This window comes from Bos indicus, chromosome 2 (assembly GCF_029378745.1).
Source record: "Bos indicus isolate NIAB-ARS_2022 breed Sahiwal x Tharparkar chromosome 2, NIAB-ARS_B.indTharparkar_mat_pri_1.0, whole genome shotgun sequence".
In the NCBI taxonomy this organism is placed as follows: domain Eukaryota; kingdom Metazoa; phylum Chordata; class Mammalia; order Artiodactyla; family Bovidae; genus Bos; species Bos indicus.
In genome coordinates, this window is record NC_091761.1 from 112,925,200 (window position 1) to 112,945,630 (window position 20,431).

Here is a 20,431-nt window from a genome sequence, read left to right on the forward strand (position 1 = left end):
TAGGCTACAGTTCATGGGGTTGCAAAGAGTTGGACCTGACTGAGCCACTTCACTTTCTTTCTTTCTCCAGGGATCTTCCCGACCCAGAAATCAAACTGGTATCTCCTGCATTGGCAGGCGGACTTAGGATTCTTTAATCACTGAGTCACCTGGGAAGCCCTAGATAATAGTATTTCATGCAGATTTCCTGAGTTGTTTTGCAGATATGAAACCCACCCCGCCTCCCTGCCCACCCCGCCCCCCCGCGCCCCCCTACCCCACCCCCCCCCCCGCCACCACCCACCCGCTAAAAAGCAAGAACTACTTGATGACCATGAGCACATAGCCCCAGGCCTCCTTGAGCCTAAAGATGAATAACGTTAACCCCTGTGACAGGACCCTGCTACCTTACCATCAGCCAATCAGAGAACTGTTCACAAGCTGATCACATACCCTGAGACGCTCATGTCATCTTCCCTTTAAAAATGTTTTGCTAAAACCTTTTGGAGAGCTAGAGGCTTTTTAGGGCACGAGCCAACCTGCCTCCTTGCATGGCCTTGCAATAACCTTTCTCTGCTCCAAGCTCCTATGTTTCAGTTTGTTTGGCCTCTTTGTGGTTCAGGCACATGAACTTGTGTTAACAATGATTTCTTTATCACTATCTGTATGTGAATATTTGCAAAAAACTCATGGGTTCATGCTGTAGCTCCATTTCCAGTCAAGATCCTCAAAGGTTCCTTCTAAGCTTTCCCTTTTTCATATTTGTAAATATTTCTTCCAGTAGCGAAAAACCTGACTCATCATTAATTACTTATTTCTTCAATCAGTTTACTTTTGGTTTCAAAGTAACCCATCTCCCAATCATAGTAGCATCTGTGGCACCTCTGAGTCTCCATGTGGCTTTCTCCCCCAAATCATCTGGGGTTCTAGGGCTCACTCAGCTCCAAGCCTCAGTGCCACTGCCCCCTCGACCTCTTGCTACCATGCTAGGAAGGAAGAGGAAGATGTGACTAAAGGGAAAATGAGAAGGTAAAGGAAGATGGAAAGGGAAGGAAGACTTTCTTATTTGAGTAAAGAAGTAGAAGTTTGGTAAAGAGGAGTTTATAAGGGCTTCCAGTAAGTGGAGTGACATGGGCAAAGTCACAAAGACATGAAAAAACACAGGTTTAGAGTGAGATCAGAGTGGAAACACAACATTAGGATGTGTTTGTAGAAAATACACTGGAGAAACATTAGGGAAGTACAACTAGAAGCCTTGGAAACTCATTGCGTGTGTGTGTGTGTGTTGGTTGGTTGGAGAGACGGTTCACAGGGGCATGAATTAAAGAAAATCCTTAGGTTTGGGACTATAGAAATTAATTGAATGACAATGCCATTCACTAATGCATAGGATGAAGATACAAAGATGAATTCTTCAGTACAGAAAGTCATTTGTAGGACATTCCAGGAGCACTGGGGTATTATGAGTGTTGAGTTCAGTCAAGGAAATTGGGCTGGAGAGTAGAAAACGAAAGATTTGGGTGTGTCATGCTTTCCTGTGTCGTGCTTTCCTGTTCAAGCATGAAATGAAAAAAAGAGAAAATCCTAGGAAATGGCAAAATGGCATCACAGGAAATACGAACATGCATGGGATAGAGGTGAGAGTAGGAAAACCAGTTTACAAAGAAGACTGGGGAGTGGTGAGGGATTTTTAAAAACAAGTTGATAAAAGCATTTAATGCTGCCAGAGTATCACAGACACTGAAGGAGAAAGATTTAGTAAAGAAATAATTTTCAACCAGAAAAATGTCAAATGCAACAGAATTTAAATAGAAGGACAGAAATATAGATATGTAATTATATTCACATATATATGTACATATATACACATGAGTAATTATATGTATACATAAGTAAATACATGCATATGTAATTAACTATAGACTTCTTAAAATGTATATAATTATAAAAAGTTTTTAAAGTTTTGTTTATGCTACTTAATCTTGAACTGATGCCTCTCATCCACCAATATTTTGTGGATCAGTTCAGTTCAGTTCAGTTCAGTCGCTCAGTCGTGTCCGACTCTTTGCAACCCCATGAATCACAGCACGCCAGGCCTCCCTGTCCATCACCATCTCCCGGAGTTCAATCAAACTCACGTCCATCGAGTCGGTGATGCCATCCAGCCACCTCATCCTCTATCGTCCCCTCTCCCTCCTGCCCCCAATCCCTCCCAGCGTCAGAGTCTTTTCCACTGAGTCAACTCTCCGCATGAGGTGCCCAAAGTACTGGAGTTTCAGCTTTAGCATCATTCCTTCCAAAGAAATCCCAGGGCTGATCTCCTTCAGAATGGACTGGTTGGATCTCCTTGCAGTCCAAGGGACTCTCAAGAGTCTTCTCCAACACCACAGTTCAAAAGCATCAATTCTTCGGCACTCAGCCTTCTTCACAGTCCAACTCTCGCATCCATACATGACCACTGGAAAAACCATAGCCTTGACTAGATGGACCTTTGTTGGCAAAGTAATGTCTCTGCTTTTCAATATGCTGTCTAGGTTGGTCATAACTTTTCTTCCAAGGAGTAAGTGTCTTTTAATTTTATGGCTACAGTCACCATCTGCAGTGATTTTGGAGCCCAAAAAGATAAAGTCTGATATTGTTTCCACTGTTTCCCCATCTATTTCCCATGAAGTGATGGGACCAGATCCCATGATCTTCGTTTTCTGAATGTTGAGCTTTAAGCCAACTTTTTCACTCTCCTCTTTCACTTTCATCAAGAGGCTTTTTAGTTCCTCTTCACTTCCTGCCATAAGGGTGGTGCATTGTAGGTTATATACAAAAAACACATTGTGAGCAAGTTTATCACTATACAGACTCACTCATGCCATAGATTTTGCTGAATGTTTAATAAGTATCTTGTGTCCTTTGAAATGCAGGAATATGGCCAGCTTATAATAAGGGTATTAGTTTAATTCCTTAATATTAGCAATATTTGGCAGAGCCCTTGCTGTTAGAATTATACATATAAAATAAAATTCAACAAATTAAAAAAAATAAGACAAAATGTAAAAGTTTCATATTTTACCAATTTAATTTAGAAAAACTCCTGGTTTGTGGTACTGGTAGTCTGCCAAGAGATGAAAAATACAAAATTAAATGAAATAATTCAGGTAGGAACCCAAAACACATTGAACGTCAAAGAAAAAAATCCTTATTATTATTATTTTGCAGATTGCCCCCCTTTGATTTTCACTTCTGTTTTGTTAATGGAAATAAATTACCTACTTTGATAATCAATCAAAAATAAAGCTCATATGGTGATTCACTTATTTCTTCCAATTCACCTTTTCAACTTAAATGTCACATCTTACTTTTTGAATCACTGGTTTTTCAATAAATATAGCAAAACACCTACAAAGCCCAATGAATCATCACAGGTTTCTTGCTTAAAATTCTGTACTTCTCTTTAAAAAAATTTAAGAACATGAAATTCTAAATGTACTTCTGCTGTAAAGCAGCTTCATTAGTTCAGATTTTTGGATCAATTTCTGTTTTCAAAGAAATATGTTATACTCTAAAGCCATCAACTTGAAGTTGGTTTTCAGTTGACTGACTGAAAAATTATATGCTGTCAAATATTGTTTCCTCATCATGAAAAAGTTCTTTTGCGGAGTCTTTTTAAAAGCTCATTCATTAAATGCAACTGCATTGTTGTTGGCTCTTCAGCAACTTGGAGAAACATTTCAATTAGTTTAAAAGCATGTTCGCTGAGTTAAAAACAATGAGTTTAAAAATAGCGACATGAATAAATGAGTGTCACTGAATAATCGCAAAAAGATTTTTTAAAACAATGCCATTACATATAAAACTGAAGTTGAGTCCAGATGAGGCTGTTTTATCAGGTTTTTACATTGTTTATAAGCACTGAAATTATTCTTAAAAGTATTTTCTTAGTTGTTGTTTTAACATTTGTATCAATTACAAAATTAATTAAAAATGATACAAACAGAACACTTGAAAACAACTTATCCCTTTGGCCTGACAGATATGAAAGGGCTCCCGAAAGCTGCTCTTTGAATTGGACATATTCTCTTGTCGAGACTGTGCCAAATACGAACATCTAGCTACTGAATATGGGCTTTAATATAAAGATAGGAATCCAACGGGCTCCCCAGGTGGCGCTAGTGGTAAAGAACCAGCCCTCTAATGCACAAGACTTAAGAGATGCGGGTTCGATCCCTGGGTTGGGAAGATCCCCTGGAGAAGGAAATGGCAACCCACTCCAGTATTACTGCCTGGAGAATCCCACGGACAGAGGAGCTTTGAGAGCTACAGTCCATAGGGTTGCAAAGAATCGGACGCGACTGATATGACTTCACACGCACACATAGGAATCCACGTGGAGGGAGTCACATGTCCCTGGCACTGGAAAGAAAGCCCATTCTCTTTGATGTTTGTTTATAAATTTGAGTTTTTAATCACACTTAAGGATGTACTCGGAGAAGGCAATGGCACCCCACTCCAGTACTCTTGCCTAGAAAATCCCATGGACGGAGGAGCCTGGTGGACTGCAGTCCATGGAGTTGCTAGGAGTCGGACACGACTGAGCGACTTCACTTTCACTTTTCACTTTCATGCATTGGAGGAGGAAATGGCAACCCACTCCAGAATTCTTGCCTGGAGAATCCCAGGGACAGGGGAGCCTGGTGGGCTGCCATCTATGGGGTCGCACAGAGTCAGACACGACTGAAGCAACTTAGCAGCAGCAGCAAGGATGTACTGCAGCCATGAAATTAAAAGACGCTTACTCCTTGGAAGGAAAGTTATGACCAACCCAGATAGCATACTCAAAAGCAGAGACATTACTTTGCCAACAAAGGTTCGTCTAGTCAAGGCTATGGTTTTTCCTGTGATCACGTATGGATGTCAGAACTGGACTGTGAAGAAGGCTGAGCACCGAAGAATTGATGCTTTTGAACTGTGGTGTTGGAGAAGACTCTTGAGAGTCCCTTGGACAGCAAGGAGATCCAACCAGTCCATTCTGAAGGAGATCAGCCCTGGGATTTCTTTGGAAGGAATGATGCTAAAGCTGAAACTCCAGTACTTTGGGCACCTCATGTGAAGAGCTGACTCATTGGAAAAGACTCTGATGCTGGGAGGGATTGGGGGCAGGAGGAGAAGGGGATGACAGAGGATGAGATGGCTGGATGGCATCACTGACTCAACTGATGTGAGTCTGGGTGAACTCCGGGAGTTGGTGATGGACAGGGAGGCCTGGCATGCTGCAATTCATGGGGTCACAAAGACTTGGACACGACTGAGCGACTGAACTGAAGGATGTACTTTGGCTTCCCTGGTGGCTTGGCAGTAAAGAACCTGCCTGCCAATGCAAAAGACTTGGGTTTGATCCCTGAGTTGGGAAGATCCCGTGGAGAAGGAAATGGCAATCCACTCCAGCATTATTGTCTGGGAAATCCCATGGACAGAGGAGCCTGGTGGGCTACAGTCCATGGGGTTGCAGAAGAGTCAGACATGACTTAGCAACTAAACAACAACAAGGATGTATTTGGTCAAAAAAAGAATTCATTTTTATTTAATAAAATGATTAAGTGATATTATGATTTAGGTTAAATTTTCCTGATATTTCTAAATAGCTTCAAGACTAAGTTTCTAGTTTTATTTTTTTAAATCCCAAGTGAAAATATGTTCTGAATACTCCTCCTAACACTTTCACATAAAGGAACATTTTTCCTGCCATAGTCATCCTCCACGTGGCCACATCTACCATGCTCTTCTCTGGCTTCATGTTACTCAGCTTCTTAGCACCATTCCACACAGCTGACTCTCTTTTTTGGCATCGTGAGTCAGTCTTTCCTGGTTTATCCCTACATCAATGACCATTCCTTCTGAGTTTTCTTTGGTCACTTCAGTATTCATTCATTTAATATTTCCTACATACACAGAAATTTCTACATGATTCCCTGTAAGTCACTGCCTGGACTAGCCTTTCAGATTTATATCTCTGCTCATGCCATTCCCTTGAGTTCTAAACCTGTGTTTGAATCTGCCTAATGAACATCTTGATTTGGATATTGAATAGGCCAATTACGCTTCACATATCCATCATGTACTTTTTGGCCTGTATCCCCCAAATCTGCTCTTCCTCTAGTCTTATCCTCCTAGTAATGACACCCCTATGCATATAAGGGTCTAAAGCAAAACTTAGAGACTCATCCTTGAGATTTTTCTTCTCCTTATCCTGAATATCCCATATATCCAAAAAATCTGTCAATTCGATTTACAAAACGTCAGTCAAACCCATCCATTGCTCGCCTTCCTCTTTGCCAGTCCTAGAGCAAGCCACACTGTGAACTGTAGTAATAAACTTGTTTTCCTTAGTCACCTCGTTTCTTTCAGTCCATTCCTCCAATGGGATGTTTTAAGAACACAAATTCTTAAATTAGAATTAAGAATTAGAATTAGATCAAACCATTTTAAAGTGCTTCAAACCCTAGGATCGCCTCCAATTACACTAAGGATAAATCCAAACTCTTCACTACAGTGTAGAAGACCCGATCTACTCTTATTCTGCGCTGTTTCTCCCACCCCATCTTGGTCTGCCCTTCCCTTCACTATCTCCTTTCAGTTCCTAGACTCTGCCAATGTTTACCAGTCTCAGGGAACTTCACACTTGTTCTTTCTTCTGCCTGGAACCTTTTGCCCTGACCTGATGTTTTCCCTTTCTCAACCTTGGTCTCTGTTCAAATGTCACCCTCTCAGAGAGGTCTCCTGCGGTCATCTTATCCTCAGTAGCCCTCCTCTCAGTTATTCTGTATCATATCTCTATATATTGATTTACTTTAAAGAACTCTGCACAGTGTGAAAGTTTCTTGTTAATTCATTTGTTTCCTTATTTACTTTGGTCTTTTCCCAAAGATTCTAATCTTCAAGAGGCTGGGGACTTGTTTATCTTGTTCCCTGCTGTTTCTCCAGTATTTAGAACAAGTCTGTGGCTTCTCTGATAGCTCAGTTGGTAAAGAATCTGCCTGCAATGTAGGAGACCCCAGTTCGATTCCTGGGTTGGGAAGATCTGTTGGAGAGGGGGAAAAGCGACCCACTCCAGTATTCTGGCTTGGAGAACTCCATGGACTGTATAGTCCATGGGGTTGTAAAGAGTCCTTGGAAGAAAAGCTATGACCAATCTAGACAGCATATTACAAAGCAGAGACCTTACTTTGCCGACAAAGGTCCATCTAGTCAAAGCTATGGTTTTTCCAGTAGTCATGTATGGATGTAAGAGCTGGACTATACAGAAAATTGAGCACCGAAGAATTGATGCTTTTAAACTGTGGTGTTGGAGAAGACTCTTGAGAGTCCCTTGGACTGCAAGGAGATCTAACCAGTCCATCCTAAAGGAGATCAGCCCTGAGTGTTCATTGGAAGGACTGATGCTGAAGCTGAAATTCCAATACTTTGGCCTCCTGATGCGAAGAACTGACTCAATGCAAAAGACCCTGATGCTTAGAAAGACTGAAGGTGGGAGGAGAAGGGGTTGACAGAGGATGAGATGGTTGGATGGCATCACCAACTCGATCGACATGAGCTCGAGTAAACTCCAGGAGTTGGTGACGGCAGGGAGGCCTGGCGTGCTGCAGTCCATGGGGTCACATGGTAGTCGGACATGACTGAGCGACTGAACTGAACTGAACTAGAACAAGTCTAGCTCCATTAGGTGCACTGAACAAAGTATTTGCTCGAGAATGAATAAACTCAACTTTAACTACTTTCACTCTGTCACATACCTAGGGCAAGTTACAGTTTATAAAATATGAAGAAGCTTCATTTTGGGGGAAGATTCTTACTGGAAATACATTTAAGTTTTAGCTCATTTGTCAACAAGAATCTCATAGGTAACACTGAAAACATCAATATCTTGCATGCATCATATTTACAGATTCTCCTCATTAAACCTGAGGTCCACAGCACACACCATTACCCTGCTACTAGACTAGGAAGAAGGAGGCTCAGAGAAACATTAAGGTACCTGAAGACCCACGGGAAGCAGGTTACAGTCTTTCTGAAAGGGCTCACCCATTTGCCTGCTACTTACCATCAAACTAACAAGGCTTATTTTACTACATCATAAATAGAGAGGTGTACGGACTGTGTATACAATTTGCAGAAAAATGTCATACTGTTTCTATCTTCTAAAAGCAGATGTGGCTTGTATCATGGATTTGGAAATAAGTTCTTTAAGGTGAAAGATGAAAATTGAGGGATGATTTATTAGAAATAAGAACAGAATGCATTAAAAAAGAATGAAAAGGAACACACCAATATATTAACAATGATTTTTGATGTTAAGATTGAGTACTTTTTCTTTCTTTCTTTATAGTTCAACCTTTGACAATATTTATGCTATCAAAATGTGCCCTTCCCACCCATACATTCACAATTAGTATAGAACTGTCCCTTAGAATACTAAAAATGAACTCTCAAGAGAGCCCATTTAGTAAGAAGAGGAATCTTGTATTGATTTAATGAGTACAGTGATGTTTCCCAAATATCAGTGAAGCACCTTTTCCCCCTACCATTTACGTGTATTATTTATTTAATATTTATATATTATTCTACTTGACTCACTATTTAGCCTTGTTGTAAGCAGCAGTAGCTATGAAATCACAGGGTTAATTTGTTCATTATAAATATTCTCTAATATACATTAAAATTAACATATGAACATTAAAAATGTGGATTTAAAAGCCATAAAGTTCCACCAGGAAGATACAAACTGGAAACTCTGAACTATTGGGCTGATTTAATGGAAAGAACCATAAAGCAGAGTCCCTTTGTTACTTCTTCTGTATGTTAAAAGGGAAATTTTGTGGCAGTATAATTGACAATTCTACTTCAGAACTTGTACACTTTAGTCAAGTGGAAAAATGCTGTCAATCATATTCCTTGGTACAATAGAGGGTGTGAACTCAGTGCCTGGAATCATCAGGAATAGAAAAGATTTTAACGAGGGTGGTGTGATGTTGGCTGAGGGTACAGGATGTATCAGAAGAGAAACTTACATTCGTTGTCGGATCATTTTCATTCTCTGTCACACATCCCTGAAGATTTAAGTTGAGAGCTTTGCAAATGATCATGATTCTCTTGGCGGCCTTCTCTTCAAATGGTTTGATCACAAACTCGGGTTCTAAAAGGTCTTTTTTCTGAAGTTTCAAGCTCTAAAAGAGTTTGGAAAGTTTTTCTCAACATACACCCATCATAAGAAAAGAATTTCTAAATTATAAACAGCAACTACACAAGTCAAGTTCACATCTGCTTAAAGAGAATTCCGACTTACATCTATATCTGGATCCAGTGAGAACAGATTTAGCCTCTCCATGTTTCGAGTTGCTTTGACAGTCTCTTCAGTTTCTGTGAGGTACTACAGAGGAAACAGTGTTAGTTCTTAGTTTCTACTTGGCTGGAAACCTACAGCCCAGCCCCACACACATGGCCAAGAAACAGTCCCTTAATATTATCACTGTTTTAATATCATCCATCAACACTCTGCAATCTTACAGAAACATGCTTTTTGTTTTCTGACTGTTGTGTTTCTTACTCTAAATCTTAAAGCATTTACATTTTTTCCATGAAAGCGATAAGTAAGAAGTAATTTGAGTTTATTTGCACAGAAAAATGTCAGCTTTATTACTTTCGTGAAGTCTGGGTGCAGGCTGTTTTCTGAAGAATCAGCTTCCTCTGGTGTGCTTTCACAAGTTACAGCATTATCCAGGGAATCTTGAAAAGATACATCAAGACCAGGTCATTAAATAATCTTCATGAATCACTCATTTTTCAAGCCTGTGACATATCGAAACGGGGTTAGACTCAAGAGCGATGAGGAATGGACACTGGTGAGAAGATACCTTCACTGTGCCCTGGCTCTAGTCCTCCACATAGTTGGAAAAACTGGGCCTGGAAATCCGATGTCCTGGTGATCATTTTGGGACACTCTTCATGACACCATTCTGGGCCCATAAGAACTCTGGACCCTTACAATACTACATTCATACTTGGGGTTGTCTTGTCTCACTTCATCAGTGTATACTAAAGCTTTCTTACATATGAAAATATTTTTGATAATTCTGACTCTCAGGCCATCAACATAAAACCTACATTCTAGCTTCAGTTAGTTAAACTCTCTAGGACTCTGGAAACATTAATATTCTAGTTGATGATGATTAAGTAAATCATGAGTGTAAAACACCTTCTACGGTATATAGCAGGAGTTAAAATCAACACTAATTTTCTTCTTCTTTATCCCATGACTCTCGTACATGATAGGCTACCAGAACTTAAAGACTCTTTGGGGGACCTCTCTGGTGGTTTAGTGGTTAAAAATCCTCCTTCCAATGCAGAGGATGTGGGTCAATCCCTGCTGGGGGAACTAAGATCCCACATGCCCTGGGGCAACTAAGTCTGAGTGTCACAACTACATCCAATGCAGTCAAATAAATAAATTAACTAAAAAAAAAAGACTCTCTGGTTTTAATGTACCATGTATTGTGCAAAATGTCTTAGAATAGTTTTCCTTTGGGAGGAGTGACTGAGAATAAACTTGTCTTCCACATGACTATTAATATAAACCTGTTTTCCTCCTCTTCTTCTCACCATTTTTTCCCCTTTCTCTTGCTCTCTTCTCTTTGCCTAGAATGGTTTAGAGTCTGATGAAAGAACTGGGATGGGCAGAAGAAAAATTTTTTATCTTACAAAAATCTCTGATCTCATGCAAAATTTATGGAACTTTCACAACTTGCCTTATCTCCATGGGGTCAAAAGCACACATGAAAGATGCTTTTCAACTATAAGGAAAGGATGTATGTTTGCCATTACACAATAATGTTCATTAATTAAATTTAACGGGATCCATAAAACACAGAATCTCTCCTCTAACATCCCATTAGACATGGTCATTTTTTAAAAATATTGCTGATCAATGATTCCCAATATCATTTGCTGGATGTCGGCCTCAAATCACTGCCAGTCAACTTAAAAATCATACCTCTGTGAGGTGACCCCCACTATTCAGTAAAAGTAAAGGTTTGGGGGGTGATTTCCTGGAGCAAATAGCTCAGGGTTGGACGAGCTAGACCTGACAGCTACCAGGGTTACTAGCAGCTAAAATGAACCAAATGCACAGGTCATAGTTGGCAAGGGAGGCGGGTAGTGTGCTCACCCAGCCCCAGATCCGTGAGCTCTGCACTCCTCCTGCCCTGAGGGGGCCCCTCAGGACTGATCTGCAGGATTCGGTTGAGGGTGTGGATCCATTCATCCATATCTGACTCCGTCTCAGCCGCCAACACAAAATAGGTCAGGTCATTCATTTTCAATTCAAAGGCATATTTTCTTAGCCTGTTATTCTGCAGCATAAAAAGGAAAAAATACCAACTAAGTCTTAGAGAGTGAGAGATATTTTTTCATGGGGTTTTCCACACAAGGAGATGATGTCAAGGAGGTTTTCCAAAACAGACAAAAGTTTAGATGGCTAAGAATTATTTTGGGCTTTCCAGGTGGTGCTAGTTGTAAAGAATCTGCCTGCCAATGAAGTAGACATAAGAGACATAGATTTGATCCCTGGGTGGGGACAGGCCTGGAGGGCTATAATCCATGGGATCACAAAGAGCTGGACATGACTGAGTACACCACATCTGCATCTACAAGAATTATTTTATTTGGTTTCTTTCAAGGATTTTTGGACAAAGAAGATATTTTAAGGTTTTTGTTGACTGGGTGAGCATGTGGGCTCAAACATTTCATCTTCAGGCCTGGGGGAAGTATATTCTAAGCTTCTTTAAACAGTTGCTTTGAGTTGCTACCTTCATTTTCTCACCTTGTGTTCTGTTCACAATTCACTCCAGTTGTGATTTTGACCCCATCATATCCCAGAGGCTGCACTTGCCAAGGTCACCAACAAACTCTACATTGCTGTACTACCGCAAGGGCTATACAATCTCTGTTGACCTTTCAGCAGAATTGACACAGTGGCTACTTCCTCCTTCATGAAACCCATCTCTCTCTGGTTCCCATGACTACACTCTATTTCAGTTTTCTTTCCTCCTGAATAGCAACCACTTTTCAGTCACCTCTATTGGCTCTTCCTTACCTTGTGACTTGTCATGCTAACCTCAGCTCTGCCTTAGACTCTTTTCTTCCTTATCCAGTCCAATGACTTTAAATGACATCCACATGCCAGGGGCTCCCAATTCCTTTCTCTGCCTCTGGCTTCTTCATCAACCTCCAGACTTTTGTCTTACTTGACATCTCTACTTGCATTTTGTGACCATGAGGTTTTGTTCTAGTTTGCTGGATGTGTTCCCATCATAGACTTTGTTGCTGCCATAACGGCCTGAAACAACCCTCCCATCCCACTCACCAGGTATGTATTTACATACATAACACCATGTTTGCCCTTCACGTACTTAGGTGACTTGTATTCACTCTTTAGATCTGAACTAAAATTATCCTTGCTCAATGAAACTTCCTCAATTCCCCAGTTAGGACAATGTTCTTGTCTTCCAGGGTATGCACAAAAATTTGGGATTGCATGCTTATTCACTTTCATTTGTTTGTTTGCACAGCATATTCCTCCCTTCCAACTGCCTTCATGAGAGCTGGAGCACCACTATAGCCTTCACAGTACCATCACACAGAAGGATTCAACAGTGCATTTAAAACAATTATTTCTTATGAATGGGACAGAAGAGGTTCCAATCTTGGGGAATGAATGAACAACTGAAGAAATACACTAACAAATGAAAAACAGAATTTTCTGTTGTGCAGAGAATTACAGTGGTCTGATTTGATGAGTAACTACCTTAGATTAGACTTTCACAGAAGGTGAAATCTATAAAGAGAAGTTAGCTGTTTAAAGATCAAAGAAGCACAATTAAAGTAGTGGGAATACAAAAGCAGATTATTATAGTAGTTTATATACATTTCTGCCATGAGATTAGAAATATAAATGCAAAGTAGAAACTTGCCCCAATGATAACTAGAATTATGTAACCTGGGGTGGTTGAAAGAATTCCTGAAGATATTCTGTCTTCAAATCACTCCCAGGTAACTCTGATACAAGTATTCAATTCTTACACACACTGTTCTAAAGCCTAAGAGCACTCACAGCTGTAGTAAAGCAAGACTCTATACAATTAAAGTAAGTAAAATGCAAATAAGAGTAGAAATCGAAGATGAGAGTGGCACCATAGTGTGGGAGTACAACTTAAACATCAAGGTATAAACTCTTTCTGAGAACAAGATTGCTGTTTCTTGGAGGCAAAAGAGAATAATCTTTAATATACTTCTGGTAATCTTCTCTTCCTTTGGGATGCTCTGAGAACTTCCCAAAATAGCTTTCAACTTCCACAATAGCATGATTACTACTACAAACATGACACTTATTAAACATTTGCCGGCTATATATCTGGCACTGTGTTGAGTTCACAGTCATCATTTTTATTTAAATCTCATAACAACTCTATGAGAGACACTATTATCATTCCATTTAGCATATGAAAACACTGAGGCTTGGGGAGACAAATGAAAACCTGCTCGAAATACATGGACACCAAGTGGTGGAGACAGGAAGTAATCCCTTTATACTTTAATACCCCCTGAGACAACCCAGCACAAGGAAGATGTTCATTGGTTGCTGTTCTTCTTTGCCACCTGCTGGGCATTACCACACTCTAAAGGGGCAGCCATGCCTGGGGGTGCTGGTTTCTGAAAGTAGACATTGGGACAACATACAAGCCTCAGGAAAAAGAAAAATTTGGGGACTGAAGGAGAAAAAAGAATTAGCTAAAAAACTAACTGATCCTCACTGTGGGGTTTAACAGCTCAAGTGGCACTTTCTAGACTCTGCCAAGGACAAGGGCTTTGTTCATATTCAGGCTGCTAAGTCACGTCAGTCGTGTCCGACTCTGTGCGAGCCCAGAGACGGCAGCCCAACAGGCTCCCCCATTCCTGGGATTCTCCAGGCAAGAACACTGGAGTGGGTTGCCATTTCCTTCTCCAATGCACGAAAGTGGAAAGTGAAAGTGAAGTCGCTCAGTCATTTCCGACTCTTCCCGACCCCATGGACTGCAGCCTTCCAGGCTCCTCCATCCATGGGATTTTCCAGGCAAGGGTACTGGAGTGGGGTGCCATCGCCTTCTCCGGCTCATATTCATACTTTCCCATGATTGTCAATTATTATTATTTCTTTGCCCTGTAAGGATTCCTTTGCAGACTGGCATTTTCAATAGCCCATGAGCCCAGGGCAGAAGGTGACTAGTCATCCTCAGTGCAGTGACAGTGTTCATTCTTAAAAGGTTCTATCAGGTTTGTATTTTGTGCTGGGCAAAAACAGACAAGGTCTCTGCCCAGACAGGGGAGACAGGTGTTAACCAATTCATCATCCAAATGTGAAATTGGAAGATAAATGTGCTTAACTTCTGTATGAATATACTGAAGTAGAGGAATAAATAAACTGTGGAAAATTCTGAAAGAGATGGGAATACCAGACCACCTGACCTGCCTCTTGAGAAATCTGTATGCAGGTCAGGAAGCAACAGTTAGAACTGGACATGGAACAACAGACTGGTTCCAAATAGGAAAAGGAGTACGTCAAGGCTGTCTATTATCACCCTGCTTGTTTAACTTATATGCAGAGTACATCATGAGAAATGCTGGACTGGAAGAAACACAAGCTGGAATTAAGATTGCTGGGAGAGATATCAATAACCTCAGATATGCAGATGATACCATCCTTATGGCAGAAAGTGAAGAGGAACTAAAAAGCCTCTTGATGAAAGTGAAAGTGGAGAGTGAAAAAGTTGGCTTAAAGCTCAACATTCAGAAAACGAAGATCATGGCATCCCGTCCCATCACTTCATGGCAAATAGATGGGGAAACAGTGGAAACAGTGTCAGACTTTGTTTTTTTGGGCTCCAAAATCACTGCAGATGGTGACTGCAGCCATGAAATTAAAAGACGCTTACTCCTTGGAAGGAAAGTTATGTCCAACCTTGATAGCATATTGAAAAGCAGAGACATTACTTTGCCAACAAAGGTCCATCTAGTCAAGGCTATGGTTTTTCCAGTGGTCATGTATGGATGTGAGAGTTGGACTGTGAAGAAGGCTGAGCGCCGAAGAATTGATGCTTTTGAACTGTGGTGTTGGAGAAGACTCCTGAGAGTCCCTTGGACTGCAAGGAGATCCAACCAGTCCATTCTGAAGGAGATCAGCCCTGGGATTTCTTTGGAGGGAATGATGCTGAAGCTGAAACTCCAGTACTTTGGCCACCTCATGCGAAGAGCTGACTCATTGGAAAAGACTCTGATGCTGGGAGGGATTGGGGGCAGGAGGAGAAGAGGGACAGAGGATGAGATGGCTGGATGGCATCACTGACTCGATGGACGTGAGGCTGAGTGAACTCCAGGAGTTGGTGATGGACAGGGAGGCCTGGCATGCTGCGATTCATGGGGTTGCAAAGAGTCGGACACGACTGAGCGACTGAACTGAATTGAGAGGAATAAAAATCAAGGTATAGACATTCTTTTTTGAGAACAGGATTGTTATTGCAGCATGAGAATTGCAACATTAAAATACTACTATTCTTACAGAACTCTCTGTGTTCTGTGAGAATACAGAAAAGATAACTTTGACGAGTAAAATGCCACAGCTTTATATATATATATATATATATATATACATATATTTGTATAAATTCCTTTACTAAAGTTAAATTTATATAGAGTGAAATACACAAATCAAGCTTTTGACAAACGCATAAACTTATGTAATCCACACCCAGCTTTTTCAGATCATTTTGGCTTCAATGTAAACAGAATGGGGGGGTGGGCAGTGGCTGGAAAGGCAGTGACCCCAACATTCCTATGCAAAGCAAACATCTGGGTAGTTTCTTTAAGAATGCAAATTCTTAGAAGCTATGCTGTCCTCAAGAGGGAGGGCCAGACTCCTTCACACACCCTCCCACACACTTCCCCGGGTGCTGAAGAAGGAGGTCCCTAAAACCGCCTGTGACCTGCACTGACAGAGAGGGTCTGAGGTCAAAGACAGTTGGCCGAGAGCAGGAATGAAAGACAGACGTGCGTCCCATGACAGTATCATACCTTCAAAACACCACGGGAACAGAATAGACCCTCAGGAAAGAACAGAAGTGCTCAGAGCAGATCTAAAGTAGCTGAGTGGAGCAGGATGCAAACAAATCTCAGTGTTTTCTTGAAAACAAACAAATGAAAGAATCTGCTTGAATAATCTGATGCTGTAAATAATGGGGAAGGGTAGATGCAAAGCCTCGTAAAATGCTTGTATTAGGTCCAAATTAAAAGTGGATTGAGCTGCAACTTGCTTTCAAATGGAGATGTCAAGGAACTAATAAAAAATTACAAAAATTGATTTTCTAAATTGCCTTCTGTATGTGAATTAAATATGGCTGACAACGTCAACAATATTACATATTTTAAAAAATCTGAGCAAAATATAATAAGCCCTTGTTTCTCAAAAAGGGGTATTTATAAATGAAATAAATATTCTATTCACAACTTCTCTCAAAAGCCAAATTATCTTTTTCTCCTTGGAGTGAAAGAGAACTACTTTCAGTGCAGAGAAGCTTATGCTGGGGAAGATTAAGATGCCTTAAGTGGTTTTCTATCTCACCCTCTGTAATCTTCAAGATAATGGCATATAAAACAGCAAAAAGAAAGGACCAGAAGTAGAAAACCAATGGGACATTTTAATAACCGTGAAATGCAATGTTAAGTCATTAAAATGATAATCAAGAAGTAATCGTATTCTTCTTCTCACTCCTCAAATCTTCCTTTATTTTCCTGAAATCAGTATCCCTGGTGACTGATACAGTTTCTTTGTTCATTCAAGCTCACCACAGTCTATCTACATGACTTCATAAATAAAAGGAAACTGGAAATATGTCCTAATGCCATCCGATGTGCTTAATGAGTTGTGGCAAACGGATTGCTTTTCACACTGCTCACCTAGAAAAGCTTTGAAATAGATACTTCAATGAAACCACTAAAGCCAATGGAGGATGGAATATTGAAGGGAGTTATCCAAGCAAAATATGCCACTGTACCTGTTCTGTTGCTGGCATCTTTGACAGAATTTTGAAGAAACAGGAGAAGAGCCACACAACATCAAATTCAGGTTAGTGGTATTAGTGGCTACTATCCATGCAATCCTTTCCATTCTCTGTATGTTCATTCATTCAAATACATACTTGTTCAATACATACAAAAATGTATTGGCTATTTTCTATGTGCTAGGTAGAGAGCGCTAAAAAATGTTCAAGTGATGTGCTTGCCCCCACGGAACTTACATTCTAGTGCAATGTAATGTCAGGAAACAAGCAATATAATGTGCAATATATATATATATGCAATATATGTATTACATTGGAGTATGAAATGGCAATCTAGTAGTCTTGCCTGGAAAATCCTGTGGACAGAGGTGCCTGGCAGGTCACAGTCCATGGGGTCACAAAGAGTTGGCCACGGCTGAGTACATATACACACATTTGTATAATACACTGTAGCATCATGCAGTAATATCATTCTTGCAAATGATATCAGAACCTAGTTTTTGAGATGTGTCACACATGTTTAATTACTCATGCACATGCTATATTTATTCTGTGTTTTTTGGCACATCTTTCCATAGGTGAGAAGCTCTTTGAAGACAGGAACCACATCTAATTTATGTTTGGCTTTCCCACAAAGCTTTGCATGTAGCAAAATTTTCCATATATATTTGCTGAAATAAATGCTACATCTAAATTTCATGGCTTAAAATGACACACATCTATCTTCAGAGTGTTTCTTCTGCCTGTTGGCTTATGTAGGATAAATGTATTGATATGTATCTATGCAAGCATACCCACTAGATATATGATCACCAAAGTATTTCCTTGGGCATCTTTCTGTAAATCTGGATTTTCCTCAGCCTCAAATCTAATTTTTCCACTTATTAGCTCTGTTACTTGGGCAAGTCACTTTATCTCTCTGAGCTTTATTTTAATAAATTGAGACAATAATAATGCATTTTCCATGAACTGTTGTCAAATACTATATTAGATGAAGAAGATTACAAGTGTCATTCTGGTTTTTATTTTTATCACGGGAAGTGAGATTCTTAACCACCAAGGTTTGCTGGGGGGTTTATAGGTTATAGGTGACTTCTAAATTTGTTTTCATTGGCAGGTACACATTTTTTTTTTTTCCTTCCCATTATGACTGCCTTTACGTGGGCACACACAGTCTGAGATGCTCTGTGTTATCTCACACAGGAGAAGGAAGTGACCCTACTTCCTGTAGTGGTCTGGGCTGCAGAAAGCATCTGAATGCTTAGACTTTGGTTAAGCCTCAAAGGCCATTATCTTGGGACCTATATTCACAAGGTAGCAGATCCAGGACCTAGGAGGAAACTAACAATGTTCAGTTCCAGATGCGTGCATGCGTGCTCAGGCGTGTCTGGCTCTTTGCCACCCCATGGACTGCAGCTCACCAGGCTCCTCTGTCCATGGGATTTTCCAGGCAAGAATACTGAAGCAGGTTGCCATGCCCTTCTCCAAGGGATCTTTCCAACTCAGGATCAAACCTGGGTCTCCTGTGTTGGCAGGCAGAGTCTTTACCACTGCGTCACCTGCGAAGCCTGTTCAGCTTTAAGCCTTTATGTATAAAGTGACTTCAGTCATTGTCACTGTTAATATTGGGGCACTGAGTAGATGGGATTCCTGGGCTATTTACTCCGTTCAGAGTGGCAGTGGCATCCATCTGGGATGGATGGATGGATAAATGAATGAATGAGTGAATGAATGAATGAATAAATTAGAAGACTCTGAAGGAACAAGACAGGATAGATCAGGCTTAAATAGCCCTTAATCTCAGACCAAAACTGAAATAGTAAAAGTTGGAAGTTTTGCTTCAGACTGGAAATGAGGGGTATAAAAAAGATCTAGTACTGTTTCATGACACTACAAAGAGTGGAAAACTACTGTAAGGTCTCTATTTTACCAAGATCAGGAAATTCCTAACCATAAACATCACCTAAAGTCTCTGAGGGGCTTCCCTGATGGCTCAACAGGTAAAGAATCTGCCTAAAATGCAGGTGACACAAGGGACTCGGTTTCAATCCTTGGATTGGGAAGATCCCCTGGAAGAGGAAAATGGCAACTCACTCTAGTATTCTTGCCTGGAAAATGCCATGGACTGAGGAGTCGGTGGGCTATAGTCTGTGAGATAGCAAAGAGTCAGACAGGACTGAGTGACTAATGCTTGCAGAGTCTCTGAGAATTTTGGGTAGGAGTTTCTCTCTACTTGAAGTAGCCCTTAAAACATATTTCTGAGAATTCCAAGCCGTGTACTCCTAGGAAAAATGGTGCTATAGAATGGGTTTGAATGAAGCAAACTAAAACGGCTTATTCACGAAAGAGTGTTATGAGCTGGAACGCACTGAGAATGCTGGGTGGTAGGCAGCACTTTCTGAGGCAAACTGTTTTTCTTCTCTGTTTTATTCAAATGAAACTGACAATGATTCTTAATAAAATAGGTCTGACTCATTCTATTATTCATTTGCTTTGTGCTTCTGTGCGTACGTGTTTCATCTTCAGGCACATTTTGTACCTGAAAGCTTGATAGAACAAAGACTAAACTGGCACTGTATCATTCAGAATCTTCTTTTCAGATGTAAAAACTTGCAAGTCAGAAAGAGCTGTAAGCAAATATGTGAGAACTGGGATCCAGATACAAGGTGACAAGGACCTAGATGTCTATCTTCCCAAAGGGATCTCAAGAAACTAAAGGTCCCTCCTATAAAGGATAACAAGCTTATGATAAAGAAGAATATAAATACAGGGATATAGAGCTGAACTCTTTAAAAGATAGAGTACATGATCCCCAATATGTGAATGATTATTTATTGGAAGATGAAGTAGGATTATTCAACTCTGCTTTAATATGTAGAATCTACCTTGGGAATTCCTACCTATGTGCCCGTTCTTTTCTATGCATTCTTATAGCCAACCCAGAAGAGTTTATCACTGTTCTGTGCTCCTAGAACATTCCATAGAAAGTACATTTATACCACCATTATAGCTCTTGAGAAACTGTGTAATAGTTATGAGCCTATGTCCTCCTCTGGTTACGACTTCGGCAAGGAATTCCTAATGCCTAAACACATTTCTAGCATGTCATAAGTACTAAGTAAGCTTTTTGGATGAGTGAATAAATGAATGAATAAAGAAATGGATAAATTAGCCAGCTTGAAGTGTTAGTCAATCAGTTGTGTCCAGCTCTTTGCAATACCAGGGACTGAAGCCCGCCAGGCTCCTCTGTCCATGGAATTCTCCAGGCAAGAATACTGGAGTGGGTTGACATTCCCTTCTCCAGGGGATCTTCCCAACCC

At 40.4% G+C, this 20,431-nt stretch overlaps 1 protein-coding gene across 9 annotated transcripts in view; it reads right to left on the reverse strand.

The window, feature by feature from the left end:
- DOCK10 (dedicator of cytokinesis 10) overlaps positions 1 to 20,431 on the reverse strand; it is a 304,825-nt gene that overhangs the window by 103,713 nt on the left and 180,681 nt on the right. For all 9 annotated transcript variants that reach the window (XR_011562013.1, XM_070773197.1, XM_070773206.1 and 6 more), the window contains exons 8-11: positions 11,189 to 11,372; positions 9,665 to 9,750; positions 9,311 to 9,394; positions 9,036 to 9,191 (exon numbers count right to left, since the gene is read on the reverse strand). Coding sequence is in view for 8 of the 9 variants with exons in the window: in XM_070773197.1 (XP_070629298.1) it covers positions 9,036 to 9,191; positions 9,311 to 9,394; positions 9,665 to 9,750; positions 11,189 to 11,372 (510 nt within the window). In the remaining variant the exon portion in view is untranslated. The remainder of the gene's footprint in view (positions 1 to 9,035; positions 9,192 to 9,310; positions 9,395 to 9,664; positions 9,751 to 11,188; positions 11,373 to 20,431) is intronic.